The sequence below is a fragment of the Rhamphochromis longiceps genome, linkage group LG15, assembly GCF_057381845.1.
Source record: "Rhamphochromis longiceps isolate RC_006_pf linkage group LG15, R_longiceps_female_GT1.1, whole genome shotgun sequence".
NCBI lineage: Eukaryota > Metazoa > Chordata > Actinopteri > Cichliformes > Cichlidae > Rhamphochromis > Rhamphochromis longiceps.
The window spans coordinates 12,911,397-12,930,170 of NC_140571.1; the positions used below are offsets into that span (position 1 = coordinate 12,911,397).

General features: G+C 43.4%; 1 protein-coding gene across 2 annotated transcripts in view; it reads left to right on the forward strand.

Moving 5' to 3' along the window:
- sesn1 (sestrin 1) overlaps positions 1 to 18,427 on the forward strand; it is a 73,624-nt gene extending 55,197 nt beyond the window's left edge. The window contains exons 1-9 of one of the 2 annotated variants that reach the window (XM_085382836.1): positions 13,374 to 13,634; positions 14,441 to 14,506; positions 14,595 to 14,795; positions 14,894 to 15,076; positions 15,369 to 15,605; positions 15,686 to 15,940; positions 16,036 to 16,226; positions 16,310 to 16,454; positions 16,556 to 18,427. In XM_085382836.1, the coding sequence (XP_085238962.1) occupies positions 13,533 to 13,634; positions 14,441 to 14,506; positions 14,595 to 14,795; positions 14,894 to 15,076; positions 15,369 to 15,605; positions 15,686 to 15,940; positions 16,036 to 16,226; positions 16,310 to 16,454; positions 16,556 to 16,642 (1,467 nt within the window). In that variant the 5' untranslated portion in view covers positions 13,374 to 13,532 and the 3' untranslated portion in view covers positions 16,643 to 18,427. Of the gene's footprint in view, positions 1 to 13,373; positions 13,635 to 14,440; positions 14,507 to 14,594; positions 14,796 to 14,893; positions 15,077 to 15,368; positions 15,606 to 15,685; positions 15,941 to 16,035; positions 16,227 to 16,309; positions 16,455 to 16,555 lie in introns of those variants that run through there. The other variant, XM_085382835.1, reaches the window with a different exon arrangement.
- Positions 18,428 to 18,774: the final 347 nt, after the last annotated feature.

An 18,774-nucleotide genomic window follows, 5' to 3' on the forward strand; every position in this document is an offset into this window, starting at 1 on the left:
ACAGCTGACACACTTTTGAGGGAATAGTTCATGTTAGTACACTTTTTCACTAAATGTCTCCTGGTTGTAGTGAAAAAGAGGAACAGATATGAGTAGAGTAGGATCAATCTTCCCAGGTACCCTTTGGCATGAAAACAAATAAGCACACATAACACTGAATAATGCCTTTAAAGCACAACTTGCGTATTTAAGTGCACCTATGCTTGATTAAACACAGAGCAATAAAAGCTTTTTTTGTCACTATGACAGTGATTTACTATGACAGTGATTTAAAACAGACTTATCTTTGTTTAGTTTACAGTAGAAGCCACCGAATATGAATCTAATCTATGCCTGCTTATTGACCGTCTTTGCTCATGAGCCCGTCTCAGTCCATGCTGATGTAACGCAGCATTTGGAGCCTCGGCAGGACGCAGACAGACGGCGCCCCAGGTGAGCCCACGCCGCAAAGATGAGAGTAGCTCATCAGGTTAACACGCTGCTTGTGTTTTCTTACAACAACTCCAAACCAAAATTGAAAGATGTGCAGTGGCTAACCACACATGTCATTCCCAAGATGACAGAAATGTAGTTGTTTCTTTGATAATGAAACCCAATCTGTTGTGTAAAGGGAGGAAAAAATACACATCTTTCTCTTAGTCACCTCGGGCAGTTAATATAGTGTGTTTTTCGTTTGAGTTTGAAATCGAGACCGAGAGTCTGTTTTTAACTTTTCAGATCACACGTTTTTCTCAGGCTGTATTTAGTCAGTGTGATTTGACAGCGTTAGTGTTGTTATTCTTCTCACCCTGTTTCCATTTTTGTCACATCTCTTTTTTTCTCTCCTTCCTGTTGCACAAGCTGCATCTCTCGTCTATGCACAAACAGGTAATGGAGTGACTGAACTGAGCTCAGTTACCCATTATCCCTCCCATTCACTCCTGTCAGTAATCTGCCTGCTCCTCCGCTGCTCTCCTTGGAAATCCGAGAACCCTCATGATACTGAACTTTTCCTCCCAGACATTTATTGAGAAAAACAAGCCTGGAGAGATTACTTTTTTTTCTGCTTAGCTGAACACATTCAGCTACAGTTCAGTCAGTGGGTCTTAAAGCTCCAACCACATACCAGACATTAGTTTGTGAGTGACAAAATTTATGAGCGACCGTTGAGCAATGCCAAATGCCTGTGTGGCTCAAAATGCTGTTAGAATAGAATAGAATAGAATAGAATTCAACTTTATTGTCATTGCACATGCACAGGTACAGGGCAACGAAATGCAGTTTGCATCCATCCAGAAGTGCTTTAGTGATATAGATATATTACAATATATATTAGCAATAATATAGATATGTGAGTATATTACAGAAATGGGTCTATTATGGTATGTTATAATGTACACGGTATGAAGTATGTTGTGAATATGCTATAACTATAAGTATGTACAGGCTGTAGTGAGTACAAGCTATGTACAGGCTATGAACAGGATATAAATATGAAAAACTATACAGAATATGAAATGAAATAAATAACTTTACAGAATCTGGGATATACAGCTATACAGAAATGGGAACTATGCAAGTTGTAAACAGTTGTAGGATTAAAGATTATCGAATGTACAGAATGATTATTTACACAGAGCTATACAGTAGTGCAGTTAAGATAAGTGAGATATGTGGATAGTTTCTACAGAGGCTATATAAAGTGCTAGTGGTTGTGAGTGGTGGTTCAGTCCATGTTATTATTGTGTGTTTGAGGGTACAGTTGTCCATTGTGGGTGTGTGTATGTTCAGTCCATATGTTAACGTGGGTCAGATGTCAGGAGGCAGAGTTCAGGAGTCTGACAGCTGTGGGGAAGAAGCTGTTCCGGTACCTGGTGGTCTTAGTCCGGAGGCTCCTGTAGCGCCTCCCAGAGGGCAGGAGGGTGAAGAGTCCATGTGATGGGTGACTGGGGTCTTTGATGATTTTCCCAGCCCTTTTCAGACACCGCTTCCTGTAGATGTCTTTTATGGCAGGAAGTGGTGCTCCGGCGATGCGCTGGGCAGTTTTCACGACCCTCTGCAACGCCTTCCGGTCCGAGGCAGAGCAGTTCCCGTACCAGACTGTTATACAGTTGGTCAGGATGCTCTCGATGGTGCAGCGATAGAAGTTCACCAGGATGTCTGAGGACAGGTGGTTCTTCCTCAGAGTCCTCAAGAAGAAGAGGCGCTGGTGAGCCTTCTTGACCAGCTTGGAGCAGTTGGTCGTCCAGGTGAGATCCTCGGAGATGTGGACTCCCAGGAACTTGAAGCTGCTCACACGCTCCACAGCCGTCCCCTTAATGTGGATGGGTGGATGTGGGTCAGCATTCCTCCTGTAGTCCACGATGAGCTCCTTGGTCTTCTCGGTGTTAAGCAGCAGGTTGTTTCTGTCGCACCACTCAGCCAGACGATCCACCTCCTCCCTGTAGGCTCCACTTATTCATTTTTATTACATTTTAACCCTGAATTTAGCCTTTATTGCATAATGAGACACTGTATATTAGATCACAAAAAAAAGAAGGAGCAAGGAGCAAGAATAGAAACTGACAAATACTCCTGAGCATAGCAAGGAGATCTTGTGGATTGGGAATGAGCCATGCTACTCTGGGTTTTTTAGGAGTGTGTGTGTGTGTGCTGTGTGATTGTGTGGGGAAACCTGATAGAAATCTGATTTGGCAGAGCTATTATCCCCTTTAGACTTCCAACAGTAGGCTTACACCGTGCTGTGGCTGCCACTAATCCCATAATGGGCTGACTTTGCACTGAAGCCGCACAAAGACCGTTCCCTTTGGTGAAAACTATGACAGTGGTTTCTGTTAATGGTGCCTATGTATGTGAGCTGCAACACTGTGTGTGTTCAGTTTGTGTGTGTGTGTGTGTGTGTGTGTGTGTCTCCTCAGGTGAGTGGGCAAAGATAGGTAATCTAGTGTACAGAGTCATCGATTTTCCCCGCTGCACAGGAAGTGGCTGGTTATTGATTCTCTGGGACAATGATGTCACTCCAGACGGTGCAGGGTGTTTACTTACCCACGATAATGTACGAGGCGCTTTGTCGCCAAACGCTGGTCAAATAACCCACTCCCTCACTCCTCTCTCTTCGCTCTTTCCACCTCCTGTCTTTTCTTTAATTGCGAATGCCCCCGTTAACCCCAGGTCCAATCATCACAGATGAGCAATGTCGTTTATAAAGGCTAAATATTTTTGCAGCCCTTTATGCTATTATGCATTTGCATTGTAACTTTAATAGCTTTTCCATACACATAGGGTTTTCCCTACACACTGCATTTGTTTAGTCAAAAATGCACTGATGTGACATTTGACTGTGAAGCAGGAAAACGGAAAGCTCGAGACTCTTCTAAGAAAACATTTGCCTTCTCTTTGTGTTTTATCTTCTCTCATTATCCCATCATTGTTTACTGAGTTCCGCTAAAGCAGGACTTTAGCTGTGGAGGATAAATAAACCACTATACTGTTCTATTATGTTAGTTAGTCCTAGTCTAATGAGTGGGAGTAGTGCCCAACCTCACTTTTGGCCCAACGGCATCTACCTGTTTGGCTTACGTAAGACCAGTAACTGCACAATAACAGCCAGCAGGTTAACTGCTTGTTAAATGCTTGTTTGTGGCACTAAAACAAAAAGTACTCACTTTTTTTTCTTTTTTTTAAGTGAAAAGTGTTTTTGTTTTTTAAATGAGTTGTTCATGTGTTCACAGAGTGACTCATGTTTCTCATCAGCACAGGAACGCAATTGGTGCATGCTACACTGGAGAGGAGCCAACTTATCTTAATTCATGTAACTCTTTAAAGTTGGAGAGATATTTGAATCAGTCTTGCGACCACGAGGGGAATGATATGATAGATTTTCTGCCATTGCTTTGCCCTTTTCTCGGCTCCAAGGGCCTGTAATTAATTAACCACAGAGCAAATACGTCCAATGCTACCTGTGGCATGAGACAGAGGACCGCACACGCGCACACACACACAATGCAGGCACACTTCTGTGAGGGTTCATGAGGTCCACAGAGAGTTTGTAAATGCCAAGAGCAAACTCATGTAAACCCTACACATTAACCCAGTTTATTTTTAAGCAAAGCTAAAGAGCAGGTGTAGAGGATTTGGGATAAAAGTGTCTTTAGAAATGTAGCTTTCGACTAAATAAGTTTAGATAGTGCTTTTCACAGACTTAACAGCCGGAAAGTGCCGAACAACAGTTAAAATGCAATATCAACAGAGAATCTTGTTAAAGCAGAATTAGGAAAAAAACAAAAACAAACAAACAAAAAAACAAAATGTCAGCAGGAGGCCTGATTAAACAGAAAAGGCTTTTAACTGTTTTTAAAAAGCCAGCCAAATGGAGCTGGAGCGGTAAACTGGTCCAGAGTCTTGGTGCTACAGACTGAAAAGCTTTGTCCCCTCGAGTCAAGCAAAACTACAAAAGCTGCAAGCAATTCGTAAATGTCTGCTGAAAGGCATGGAAGTAAAAAGATTTAATTTGCAAGGTGCAAAAGCTGCTGTACTCTATTTGAAATACATGTTAGGATTTAATTCAACTTTGACTAAGACACTTGCATGCCTAAGTAGGCGGTGTTTATGCAAGCAGTGGGATGTATGAAGATATTTCAGCCCAGAAAATAAATGTGCTTCTGTAAGCATTTCCTGCTATTTTTTTTCACATTGTTTCAGAAGCTACAGACTCATGATCTCACATCATGTGCTTAAGTTTTCATGTTTGAGGAACTCTCCGGTTTAAGTCCTTGGAAATGAACACGTATGATGGAGAGAACACGTCCTATGGTTGCTTATTTATACTATCACTTTTCTCTCTTGTGTTTGTACACATGATGTCTGCTGGCTTTACTCTGTTTGTGTTTTGTGCGCTTCCTTTCAGACCCCCTGTTTGGAGTCAAACCTGTTGTGCAAAAAGTAAGGGACAACTGAGAGGATCAAAGGTGAAGGGAAGTGAAAACAAAGGGATGTGTTGGCAAACTCTACTCATCCAGGCTCCTTCTGTTGACCTTTGACTGCTTCAGTTAGTTCTTGGAAAAGAAAATGATGCAAATATTTTTGCATAATTTTCAATCAATTTCCAGTTTTTATTTGAAACTACATAATTGTGGTAAAACATCTATGATGCTGCATCCCACTTAACAAAAAACAACAACAATATATATATTCTTTTGTTTTGTTTTGTTTTGCCTTTAATCACATTCCTTTCATTTGCCTTTTGCATCTAAAAAAGTCCAGATTCACTCCCTGCCAGGCTTTTAATACTCAACCTTACTGGCTTTATTCTGCACGACAAAACACAAGAACTCAGTTTTTTTGTTCTACTTGGATCATGTGATGTGGATGCTGGTGTGTTTGCTTGAAACATTCAGTTTCAGCCTCGGTCTTTTAAGTAGAGTCATGTGAAAAAGCGAGGTTTCACAGGACTCGTGTGCAGTGCTGTGAAAACTTAAGTACACCCCATGATTCAGTATCTTGTAGGGACCACCTTATGAAGCAATAACTCGAAGTGATCATTTTCTGTATGACTTTATCCATCTGGAACATCACTGTGGAAAACCTCCGGCCCACTTCTTATAGCGTTGCTTTGGCTCATTCAGCTTTGTGAGCATTGTTTATGTGCAGATGGCCTCACATTTGACTCTAGCGTAATTTGGTATACAGAAGAGTTCATGGTCAACTCATAACTACCCAGCCCAGGTCCTGCAACAGCAAAACAACCACTATGCTTGACAGCTTGATATCCTGTGTTTTGTTTTTTTGTTTTTATCCCCCCCACACGTGCTACTGCGTTATGGGCAAACATCTCCACTTTGGTGTAGTATGTCTAAAGGACGCTGTTCCAAAAATCTTCTGATTTGTTTAGGTTAAACTTTGAAACCTGCCATGTTCTTTTTAGAGAGAAGCAGCTTTCTCCTGGTGACCCTTTTAAACAAGCCATATTTGTTCAGTCTTTTTCTGATTGGACTGTTATGACTGAGGCCTATAAAGACTGAGATGTAGCTCTTGAGGTTTTTTGGAGTTTCTTTGATCATTGCATGGTCTGACCTTGGAATGAATTTGCTGGGACGTCCACTTCTCGGAAGACTTCAGCATTTTGCTAACACCCGCCTAAATTCTCCAGACCAGCAAACTGCCAAAGTGCCTGCTTTTTATAGACACTTCTTGATGATCGGTTAGTAAAGTGGATTTGATTAGCATCACCTGGTTGCTATGTACCCTCGAGAAGATTAAAATAATGTCAGATGGAAACATTTAAAAGCCTGTTGATCAAGTCAATTTGCGAAGTAAAGGCTCGACAGGTGTAGAAACAATAACTAATTAACAGTTTATTATAACTTAATACACAAAACTTCAGCTGCTCTGTGTTACACTTTATGTAAAAGTGAATTCAGTATGGAGTAAATCAGCCTCAAAAACAAATCTACATGTACAAAAGAAGTGAAATTATGAAATAAATGCTATTTTAATCTGAATTCACAAGCCCAACCATCAGCTGCACAAAATAATCTCTACAATGAATGGAAATGCTGAGTCAGTGACGACAGCAGAAAAGGACGGGCGCCAAGGTGATTGAGTTTCCAACCAATCAAACTCACATTTCATAAACAATTAAACGTTGATATGGCAATCGCCGTGACGTCGCACTCAATGTCCTGCTGGCCGTTTTGTTCTGCGATTCAGTACCAGAGCTCATTGCCTATTTATGAAGTAATAAGACACGGCCAAAACAGTTCGAGGGTAACGATTAGGCCATATCACTTCCTCCACCCTTAAAGAGCAGCAGTATCACATCCCTCTCTTCAACGCTGCAATCAAAATACATCCTGGTGAAGGCAACAGATTGAGAGGTGGTGGAAAAAGAAAGGGGCAGAAGTGAAAGCAGTGAAAGGAAGAGGCAGATTAATGCAGAGTGCAATCATTTCTAATCTTTGCTGTAGCCACTGTGATCTATTACATCAGACTTTTATTAGTGTCTGAACCGGTGTACTTAGCCGTGGTCGCCTCTCTCATAACCAACAGTACTTCTTAATCTAAGTAAGAGTTCACCAGGTTTTATATGAGCAAGGTGGTGATAACAGTTTTTTCTTTTTTACCAGTCTTTGATTCAGTGGCTCACATTATAACAGGAGTAGCTCCAAGGAAGATATTGCTTTCTTTAGTGACTATCCCACAGAAACCGGTGAAGGGTCGGGACTTTTGTGCGCCGTTTACAATGCCTGTCAGGGATTACAGGGTGACGATCAACACCTTTTTGGCTGCTTTCCCAGTAAGATGAGTCATTTCTTGCTCAGTCAGCAAAACCAAGGTCTTGTCAGACAGAGAGAGAGAGAGGAAAAAACAGCTGTGCATGCAAGCAGGCACATAGAACTATTAAAACCAGAGGTGCTGTCTTCTGATGGGTTGTTGGAGTCCTGATGTAAACATAAGATTAGCCATGTGAGCCCCATCTGTTAGTCTTTAGGTAACATAAGTACTAGAAGTAAGTTTGCCTTTAATTTTGCAGACACACTCACTACCACACTTTGTAAAGCCCTTTGGACTTGCACTGTTATCTCTTGACTCCCCATCAACAAGCCTATTGATGTGAAAGGGCATTTGAGATTTTTATTATAGAAATGGAGAGAGAGGCAAAAATATGACGTTTCTACTGATTTGTGGCGGCTTTGTCATTATCATGCTAAAGATAGCAGGGGAGGGTTTGGTATTCTGTGTTTTTCTGTGGGATCTTTTTCTCTTGGAGCCTGTTGTATTATGACAGCTGCCCTCTCCCTGTTAAAATAACATCCCCGGGAACTCACTCTTCCTCACGTGCACATGGGTTGCAGGCCAACACCTCTTCCCCTGGATTGTCGACCACTGTACATAGGGATTTGTGCATGTGCATGTTTATGCCTGGCATTACAAAGCCATAAAAGAAAGGTTACTTTTACTCCCAGATACCTCTTTCCCCTTCGTTTTTCTTTTTTCCGTGTGCTCCCTAAGGCCTCTGCAGTTCCTCTGCGTTTCATGGAATCCAGGGAACGTTGCTTCCTCCCAGTGTTGCTGTGTGCTGGACCAGGAGCTGCTGGTCTTGGAGTGGGGGGGGGGCACGCCTCTCCTCTCAGGAAAGAAGGCGCTTGGCGAGACCACTCCACTCTGATAGCCTGCCAGAACATACACAGATCAGGGGGAAAAAAGGAGAATGAAAAGGGACCGGGAGTGGCTGAAAGAACCAAAAGGCTACTTTGGTCCGGTTAATTCCCGCAAAGATTCAACTTTTACTCACAAGTCTTTACACAAAGAGAGAATTATGGTTAAACTACATAACATCAGCTCTCACGGCTGACTCTGAAGCTTATGATCAAGACTTTCCCATAACTTAGGATGAGTTCTGTAAGCCTGCGGGACAGGTAACCCTTTGCTCATCAGATGAACAGGCGTAACCTTAGAGCTGTGTTTGAAGAGTGGGGACGAGGAATATCCTCTTTATCTGTGTACAACGTTAACACAAAGTCTGCATGTGCCCAAACTTGGTATATAAAGGTATCGATTTTTCTCCTTTACTGTTAAAAACAGGTTTCACAGCTTTTCAAAGGGACGTGTTTACATGGAAAAACTTCTGTAGTTGTTTTTCAGAGAGGAGAGCTGCTGTTGTGAGCCTCAGGGCTAATTTGAAACATGTGGTTTTTGTGTGAGGCTTTTTAGACATTTTGTTTTGCCACTTTTTATCAGAGAAACTCAAACAGACAGAAATTACAACTTTGCAAATACACGAGAAAACCAAATAGTTTTCTGTGAAGCAGGCCAGATTAGGACTTCATACCTCGGCAGAACCTCTCTCTCTCTCTCTCTCTCTCTCTCTCTCTCTCTCTCTCTCTCTCTCTCTCTCTCTCTCTCTCTCTCTCTCTCTCTCTCTCTCTCTCTCTCTCTCTCTCTCTCTCTCTCTCTCTCTCTCTCTCTCTCTCTCTCTTTCTCTCTCCCCTTTTTTTTCAGAGAAACAAGAGAAGCAGAGAGAGAGTGCAAAGAAGATTGGTTCCTGAAACTGTTGTTCTGCCCTGTGATTGGTGAAAGCCTGTTGCTAGGCTTATGTCAGTGTTTGAGAGTTTTCCGCTTTCTCTCCTCTGTGCACTGATAGGTCAGGTTAGAACTGGTCTGGTGGACTTCTGCCACTTGTTGAACATCCCCACAGTTTCTGCGGTTCCCTCGCTTCTCACTGCATGAGAAAACACGGCAGCCGCAACGCTGAAAGACACACGTGCAGAATTTACACCCGGCGTCGCTTCCTCTCTGTTTTTAATTCTTATGAACTTTTTATCAACCTCTTTATTGGTTTAAGTCTGTTGTTAATTCTTCCGGGTGCTCGTAAAAGGGAAAAACAGCTGCTCTTTCTGAGCATTTGAGAAAGCAGCTGCCATTCTTTTAAACTAATAAATGTGAACTCTATTCTACAGCCATCACAGTTTAAAACCTTGAACTCTTCCGTGTCATTGAACTTTACACCTTTTTCTGTGCTCTTTTATGCTTCAGTGCACTTTGTATGGTTGAAGTAGCTGTAAAACATTTGTATTTAGTTTTGTTTTTGAGGCATAATAGACTCAAAAAGCATTTAAATAACTTTGTGGAACATAATCCACTTTTTTTCACAGGCTCGATACATTCCTTCGACACTGTTAGCTTTGTGCTTCCTTCTCTTAAATGTGTAAGCTGATGCTCCCATGCACAAAGCACACAAGCTTTGATGGCCCCCGTTTCATGCATTAAAGGAAGCTTATGTAACCCTCTGATCAACAGCCTCTGGCCACAAAAAAGGGGTATCATGAAAATGTTAGTAAAAGCAAAATTACTAAAGTTTGCTTATACACTTAATTAAGTACACTTCTACAACACAATGCAAATATCTAATCCGCCGATCACATGGCAACAACAAGACGATATGCTGAAGTTCAAACTGAGCATTAGACTGGGGAAGAAAGGTGATTTAAAGCTGGTCTAAATATTTCATGAACTGATCTACTGGGTTTTTTCTGCACATCCATCTCTAAGGTTTAAAGAGAATGGACTGAATGGGGGATATTTTTTGGCACACTTTGACAACTTGATGGGGAAAAAGTGGTGGGGATTTCAAGGGGTAAAAGTTAAATGCTGCAACCTAACTGGGTATTGTTGTTGACCATATTCGACTGGTCCAAAAGTAAGAAAACATTCAGAAAACAGTGAAATCGAGAATGTAAAGGACAAATTCCACCAAAGTGTGTGAGACACATTGCATGTTTACAATGCCACAGGGGTTTGCCAAACGTGGCTAAGACTAGCGGACCGCTAGTCTGAAGCTGCCTTTTTGTTCCTCACAGGTTAACTTTCACATGGCTGTACTGCATGTGGTTGCGTATTGGCCAAGTGTGGTTCTAAGCCTGTAACTCAGCCCACATAGAAATATTGTATTGGGTAAAACCATACTGGTTTAACTCTGTGCCATCTGCTAGTGGCGAGTGACTGCGTGACATTTTAGACCCAGAGGCTAACCAGGGTTTTATTTGGTGTTCGGATTTCTAATCGCTCACGCTGACCTGAATTTGTTTACATTTCTTTTTTTTTTCTTTTTTTTACTCACCTCTTTTCTTGCTACCTTTAGGTGTCATTGTGTGGTCCAAAGTAGCTTTAAATAATTGTACCTGCCTACAGTCTTATGTCATTTAAAATATGTAAACAAGCATTTATGAACAAAAAAAAAATTTCCCATCCCTTGACTATGAAAGTTCATAGAAATATTTTTTATTACCATTAGTGTAACTAGTGGAAGTCTGTCCATTGTTCCGGGCCCTTCCTCAAGCAGATAAGTATCTGAAACAAATATGAGATGATTCCTGTTGTTTGCAGAAGTCTTTCCCTTCATTATAACTAATCTTTCCAGTGTTCTCTTAACCCTGATCCTATCACACACACACAGTGACATCTTCAGAGTGGGTCAGCGGCCATCCCAAATCTCAAAGGTTACTTGCTAATCACCCAGTAACAGCTAGTAATCCTTTCAGTTTAATTTAAAGCGTTCATTGGATGTGTGGCCTTATTTCTCTTGCAGCAGTGAGCCATTCAAGAACAAAGCGTGCAAATCAACGTCACTGTCGCTGACATCAAACCAATTACTGAGATGCTTAGAGATGTAGGTCCTCACACTCCCCCGAGACACCTGCAGTGTGGTTTTTTTAGTTGTCACACTGTGTTCTGAATCAGCTTCAGAAGATACACGGGAATGTACAAAGTCTTAGAGGCGCCACATATTGAGGTGAGCAGTTCAGTTAGGTTTTGTTAAATTGTGTCAACACCCAAGACAAATGAGGAAACACACAAGGTTTAGCGGTTCGGAAGAGTCTGCTCGGTGTTAAAAAGCATGTGTGTTGTTTATGTAATTCAGGACTGTGTACTGACTAAAAAAACCCCAACATAAAGCTTGTTATCACCCAAAGAAATCATGGCCTTAATCAAGGTAGGGGCATGTACAGTATTCCCTGAATCACAGAGACTCTCCCTCCCCCCATAAATGTGAGTACAGTAAAGCCTACTGCGTAGTCGGTGCGTGGACTCTGACAATAGTGTTTGGCCTTGTCTGCGAGGCCGGACCCCCGCGCCTAAGCGCTTTTATGTGAAAAGGTTTGGTGTGTCGTCAGCCCGAACGCTGACAAGCCTCTTCTGCAGCTTTGCTGAGCCATGGGGCTCCCGGCAGCCCTGGGAGTGCTGACTCCAGCCCTGGGAACATGTTTACTGCCGCCCTGCACCCCACCCTGTGGCATCAGGAGAGGGACTGGCAGAGGTGGTGTTAGTGGTGGCAGTGGGTAGTGTTGGTGATGAAGGTGGAGGAAGGAGAAGTGGGTGCGGGGTACACACAATGAACCTGCTGAACATCGTACTATCGCGTTATCAGCACTGGGGACTTGTAGTGGGTTGACAAACTGGCAGGGCAGGCTCTTGATTGGCGAGTGCAGGGTCAGACTTGCCTTTTCTTGACTTCCTCTTTTTACTCATCGTTTTCTAAATTTAGCTTGTTTTTTTTTTATTGGCTCTTCCTCCAGAGTCGGTCCGAATGCTGATTTAATCATGACTTGTTGCTGTAAAGATTACCCAATTTCAGGACAGTTTGTCAAACTCTATGGATTCTTAAAACTTAAAGCACACTGTTGAACTTTTGTCCACATGAAAAGAGTTTGTGTGAAATCTCTTAAAAGAAAAGCTCCATTTGCTTTGGGAAACATGTTATCTTGAAATATCGTGTGTCTGTCTGTGTGTCTTTGCAGCCACTTTGTGGATGCGTTAGTGCTTTTGTAATGTGGTTGCTGGCAGTCCAGAAGAAACAACATTTGACTCACATGTGCTGCTGAACCATCTACCTCCTGTTCATAAAGATTTTCACATATAAATGCCCTGCATCTTGCACCTAAAACAAAATAAAAATAACTTGTGTGAATGAAATCAGATGTATAAATATAAAGTTTGCATCGCGCACAGTTGTTTTCCTGCTGGTCTCATGTGATATCCCTCTGAGTAATCATTGACTTTGTGAACCACTATGATGTGATAAACCAGTTATATGCCGTTCTACTGAATGTGTTATTGTCGGCTGGGATAAACAAAGCCACAAGAGAGCTGCCTTTCTTATCTTTGCTTCCTCCTGGCTTTTAAAAAAAAGAACTCCTTCGGTCAGCCTGATTGGTGGAGAAGTGGCAGCATTTGTGGTGCGATAGGCTGCGGTGAAAAACCACCAACTGAAGGGCTGTTGTTGCAGCAGGTCCTGCACCGATCCATCTCGATGATCTTTGCACAGTGGACCTCTTCTTTTTTTTTTTTTTTTTTTTCTGTTTCCACTACTCAAGGCGAGCTGGGGGCTCAGCTTACACCCCCCTGCCCTCCAGTACAGCAACAAGGGAAGGTGGTGGTGCATGCTGGAGCTGGCTTTGAGTGGTTGTTGTTTTCCCTGAATGCACAGATAAACTCCCAGATTAACCCACGCAGACTCCATGTTCAAGCTCCATTTTTGTCAGCAAGAACTATTTTAAGCATTCCTGCAATGTGATAAGCGCGACAGGGTGGTATTGATTTCAGCCTCAAGCCATCCTGTACTGATTGCATGTATCAGTCGGCACATAGAGCTTAATACATGACAGTAAATGCAATCATAATTATTGGCAGCAGGGAACAAAAGAAAAAGAGAGAAGTGATGATGTTTTCTTAGAGGGGGGCGTCTCTCAGCTCACCCGCACCCCTCTTCCTCCTCTTCGCGCTTTACCCCCGCCCTCCAGATTTACCATTGGCTGGCCGGAGGCTGTTTTCCTCATGCGATTGGTTGCCGAGCGCGTCGATCACGCGAGCCCCGACTTATTTACCGAATGTATGAGCGAGAGAGGAGCGCATTCTGCTGCCACAGCTGACAGCCGAGCGCTGTGCCTAGTGCCCAGTGCCCGGAGGAACAAAGAGAGGAGGCGACAGGCATCAAAATTACATGTTTTCGCCTTTTTTACGCCGCTGAAACGACACAGGTGCAGCGAGAACGCGAGATGAGGCACGCGGTCGCACCTGCAGAAAACGTGGAAAATCATTCGTTTGCGGTGACAGGCTTGTTCAAGATATGCACCCATTGTGAGCGGCTGGGCAAGAAGGTAAGAGAAAGACGAGAGGGGGGTAGAAACAGGAAAAAAAAAAGAAAAGGCAGCGAAAGGCAGCTGTCGGTGAGCCTGCTCCGGTGATCTAAGCCGGGATTTCTCTAGCTTATGTGGCGTTTAATTTTTTGTTTAAAAGTGACGTTTTCCTCTTTAAAGAACGAGCTGCAGTGCAGCCTTTTGTCCGGGCTTGTTTGCGACTCGGGAGTTATAGATCATCTGAACTAAGAAACCCTCCGTGGAGTTTGGTTTCTTTGCTCATTTTGAGTTTCTGGAAGTCGACCTGTGAGTTTGACGTGTTTTAAAACGAGTGTCACTGCCGATTAATGTACAATTAGTGGTCATTCATTCATTGGCTTCATTGTGCGCTGCGGGACTGTCCGCTGCTAGACATGTCTCGGCAAGCAGCGGAAAGTTACAGGGCATAAAGGAGGCAGTGCAAGGGTTTCTATTGTGTTTTTAACTTTGAATCCGAGCAGACCGACGCGCTTTGTGTGTTGGGTATCCCATCAAAGGTGAATTGGGGTCAATGTATTTTTTGCTTTTAAGCGTAAATTCTGCTCCTGACACTGACAATAGTTGCGAGAAGCATCCACAGTCTGAACTCGGATATTAAACTATTTCTCTGCAGGTTTACTGGTGTCAAACATTTAAAGAAAGTCACTCTGGGTTCTCACACTGCTTGGGTTAAAAATTGGTGACTGCAAAAGTGAGAAGTGGTGCTCGGTACTGGTAGTTTATGTGCTCTGTTTTGCGTTGAGATTTAAAAGCCTTGTGTGTTTCTCTCTCCCTCTCTTGTTTTGCAGGACTTGGGAATACGGATCCCAAGACCTCTGGGTAACGGACCAAGCAGATTTATCCCTGAAAAAGAGGTATGAGACGGACTGTAACCTCACTTCAGACCTCAAATATGAAATTAAGAGAAGAAGCAGCTGGTTTATTTATGTCCTCTTTGACTAGATCCTCCAAATCAGTAAAGTGGACTCCAGGACTCAATCGATATTTGAGGATGCGTTTGCAGCCCTCGGCCGCCTGGATAACATTTCCCTCGTGATGGGTTTCCATCCACAGTACCTGGAGAGTTTTCTCCGGACGCAGCACTACCTGCTGCAGATGGACGGACCCCTGCCTTTGCACTACCGACACTACATCGGCATCATGGTATGGCCAGGTTCAGCCTCTGACGTTCTCAGAATAAAACCAGGTCGACTTCCTCTCTGTGCAAAGTCGTAAATCTCGCTTTTTCGCATGTCTTGCAGGCAGCAGCCAGACACCAGTGTTCCTACTTAGTCAACCTGCACGTCAACGACTTCCTTCAGGTTGGGGGAGATCCCAAGTGGTTGAACGGCCTCTTTGAAGCCCCGCAGAAGCTGCAGCAGCTCGGAGAGCTCAACAAAATCCTGGCCCACCGACCGTGGCTTCTCACCAAGGAACACATTGAGGTGAGAAGACAGGCAAGGTCTGCAGGGGTGGATGTGAAAAGTCTGATGTAACCAGCTGAGATCATGGGTGGAGGCTAGAGTATAGCTGTAGGATTTGGACAGATTGGAGGGTTTTAGCAGTAGAGGTGTAGTGACCGAGAGAGGAGAGCAGATCGAGCGTGATGGGAGAGAGGCTTTAATTTGAAACTGAAGGATGAAAACATATTTTCCACTTCTTGCTTGAAAGGTCAGCGATATTGAAGTCATTATTTGGCTTTCATCACTCACATATTCCCCCCCCCCCCCTTCTCAGGGTCTTCTGAAGGCCGAGGAGCACAGCTGGTCTCTGGCAGAGCTAATCCATGCCGTGGTCCTGCTCACACACTACCATTCCCTCGCCTCGTTCACTTTTGGCTGTGGCATCACACCCGAGATCCACTGCGACGGTGGGCACACGTTCAGACCCCCTTCCCTTAGCCAGTACTGCGTGTGCGACATAGCCAATGGCAACGGTCACGCTAATCACCATGACGATTTGCTCGGCAATCAGGTAGGCGACTGCAGTGTTTGTGCAGAGAGATAAATGGTGATAAGACTTCAGAGGTTAACCCCGACTATGCATTCTTAAAGGACATGTGCGGTGAGGTGGAGGTGCTGATGGAGAGGATGAAGCAGCTGCAGGAGTGCCGCGACGACGAGGAAGCCAGCCAGGAGGAGATGGCAACCCGCTTCGAGAGGGAGAAGACGGAGAGCATGCTGGTGGTCACATCAGAGGACGAGGAGTCAGCCCCCCCGAGAGACATCTCGCGCCACTTTGAGGACCCCAGTTATGGCTACAAGGACTTCTCCAGGAGAGGGGAGCAAGTACCCACGTTCAGAGCGCAGGTGCACATCAGACGCAACACTCATGATTTGTGGGGTGAAAACACGGTGTGGTCTGTGCTACTGTTACTGACTTATTTTCTTTATTGTTTTTGCAGGACTACAGTTGGGAGGACCATGGCTTCTCTCTGGTCAACCGACTCTATCCTGACGTCGGACAAATGCTGGACGAGAAGTTTCACATGGTCTACAACCTGACCTACAACACCATGGCTACACACAAGGACGTGGACACCAGCATGCTGCGCAGGGCCATCTGGAACTACATACACTGCATGTTTGGCATCAGGTCAGACACTTGAGCTCTTTCTTACACAATGTTCAGGCAGCTCTGTGGCCTCATTACTAACACCACTGCTATGTCTTATTCAGGTATGATGACTATGATTATGGAGAGATCAACCAGCTCCTGGACCGTAGCTTTAAGATCTATATTAAGACCATCGTGTGTAGTCCTGAGAAGACCACCAAACGAATGTATGAGAGTTTCTGGAGGCAGTTTCAGCACTCCGAGAAGGTGAGATTTAAAGGGTGGATTGACTGATTTGATCTTGTAGTTGCTCAGTGAAGTGCAGCCTTCTAATAACTTTTTTTTTTCTTCTTCTTCTTCCCCTGTAGGTTCATGTTAATCTGCTTCTTATGGAAGCGCGAATGCAAGCAGAACTGTTATACGCTCTGAGAGCGATCACTCGCTACATGACATGAAATGCTCTGGGCCTTGTTCTCATTGTCCCATTTTTATTTTATTTTTTCTTTCTTTTTAAATTTTACAGTCATCATTGCTGGGACATTTAAAGAAAATAAATCAAAAATGGGGAGGGTGGGGGGATGTTCAATTAAAATTGTGGAAGAGATGCATTGAAGAGAGCCCGGTGTTGTGACGAGGCTTTGCTGGCTGGATGTTGAGAAGAAGATCAGAACAAATGGAGAGCAAGAAAATGACTGTTGGGAGAAAATCTCAAACTACATAAGTGGATCCACAAACTGTTTGTTGCCTGCAGTGCCAAAACTGACCAAGAGAGGGCAACCTTGAGCCAACTCCTGCCCTGCAACACCTGAGGCATCCGGGGGACTAGTTTCAGTATTGCAGCGTACGGCAATCTCACCTGTTTCCTGGTGGAGTGAATACCCAGAAAGAAAAGCTGTGCAGCCAGAAACAGTCTGCACTTTGATTCTGTCGTTACTGTTATGTGTTTTAGTTTCTTGAATACCTTTTTTTTTTTTTTTTTTGTATTACGAGAAGTTGTTGTCCTTGTGGTTGCTGTTGGCGGTAACTGGAGATAGACGCAAACTTTTTTTTCCTTTTTTTAAAACAAAAAAAAACAAACAAACGTGTGCCTGAACTATCCAGCACAGTGTGCATACGTGCTGATGCTGCTGCTCCCATGTTGTATTCAGTGGGGTCATATTGATCCCCAAAATCACCTCCCCACCCCCCACTATATGAGCCCCTGTCCATTACAAATCCACTGCATTACACCCCTTCCTTCCTCTACCTTGTAGCTAAATTTCCAATGTCAATGTAAGCTAATCCGAAAGTATGTGTGGAAAATAAGAACACTGTCTGAGCCCTTTGTGAGTGGAGGTGTGTGTGTGTGTGTGTGTGTGTGTGTCTTTCACAGAGATGATGGAGAGAAAGGGGGGGGGGGGGGAGTACGTCTTGGAATTTCACGTCTCAAAAAAAAAAAAAAAAATAAGCGAGGCACTTTGAAGGAAGACTTCTTGCTTCTGCTGTAGCTCTGGTTTTGTGACAACTTTTTATTGTTTTGTTGATGATGCCTTTTTTCTTTTCTTTTTTTTCTTCTTTTTTTTTCCAGTGAGGGGGAGATGTGGAGGGGAAAAAAGCTAATCAAAAAGAAAGTTAAGACACCAGGTTTTCAGGAGGGATTTGCTTCCAGTTCCTCTAACCACACCTTTTTGACTGTCTTCCGCTTATCCCAGCTGCCTGGTTGCCCTAACACTTTTTAAAAGCTTTGGATTGTGAATTTTACCAGTAAATGAATACCTCTTCTGTTCTTCTCTATTAAACATACAAGAAGTGCTCTTTGGTGAGCATAGACGACGTTGTTGTTGTTGTTGTTGTTGGGCTGCCACGCTCCCCGCTGCTCGGGGACCTGCCTAGCCTACACCTGGTGGACTGCGCTCGATAATGTTCGAACGCAAGAGGTTGTAGCTGTGCTTATTTCCCCACTGGGGAAGTCTAACCAGTGCAAAAGCAGCTTTTTTTCCCCTCTTTATTTTGAACAGAGGTGTGAAACCTCTACTGTTTGTTTTGTTTGTTAATCATTTCAGTACTGCATTCTTCTGAGGGTGGATTTGAGACAGGTGACGGATGAATGAGTGACTATGATGATGAGGACTCTGATGAAAAAGGAATGGTACATTTGGAAGTGTTTTGAGAGGAGGTTTTCTGACTGTCAGTTACTGACACTTTTTATATGGAAATATATGAAAAAGATTAAAAAAAATAATAAACTAATATTAAATTGTTGTGTATCATTTTGTAGCTTTTTCCCAAAACAATGTATCGTGTATTTCTCCATCAGTAAGATTGTATAAAATGTGGAGAAATGCAGTTCAGGAATCAAACATTCAAAGCACAGTCGGTGTCACCATCAGTTCACAGCTCGCTCAGATGCACAAGAACAGGAAATTAAATTGCCCGTGGTCATTAGTAAACATATCTGAGCGCTGTTATGCAAAAGATGACTTGTGAATTGACACGAGAGATTTACTTGCTCTCTGATAATGAAGCTGACTTCACCAACAGCATGCTGGACCCAGGGGTATAGTTCAGTCTGCTGTCATTACTGTCTAGGGACTTTGATGTGAATTTC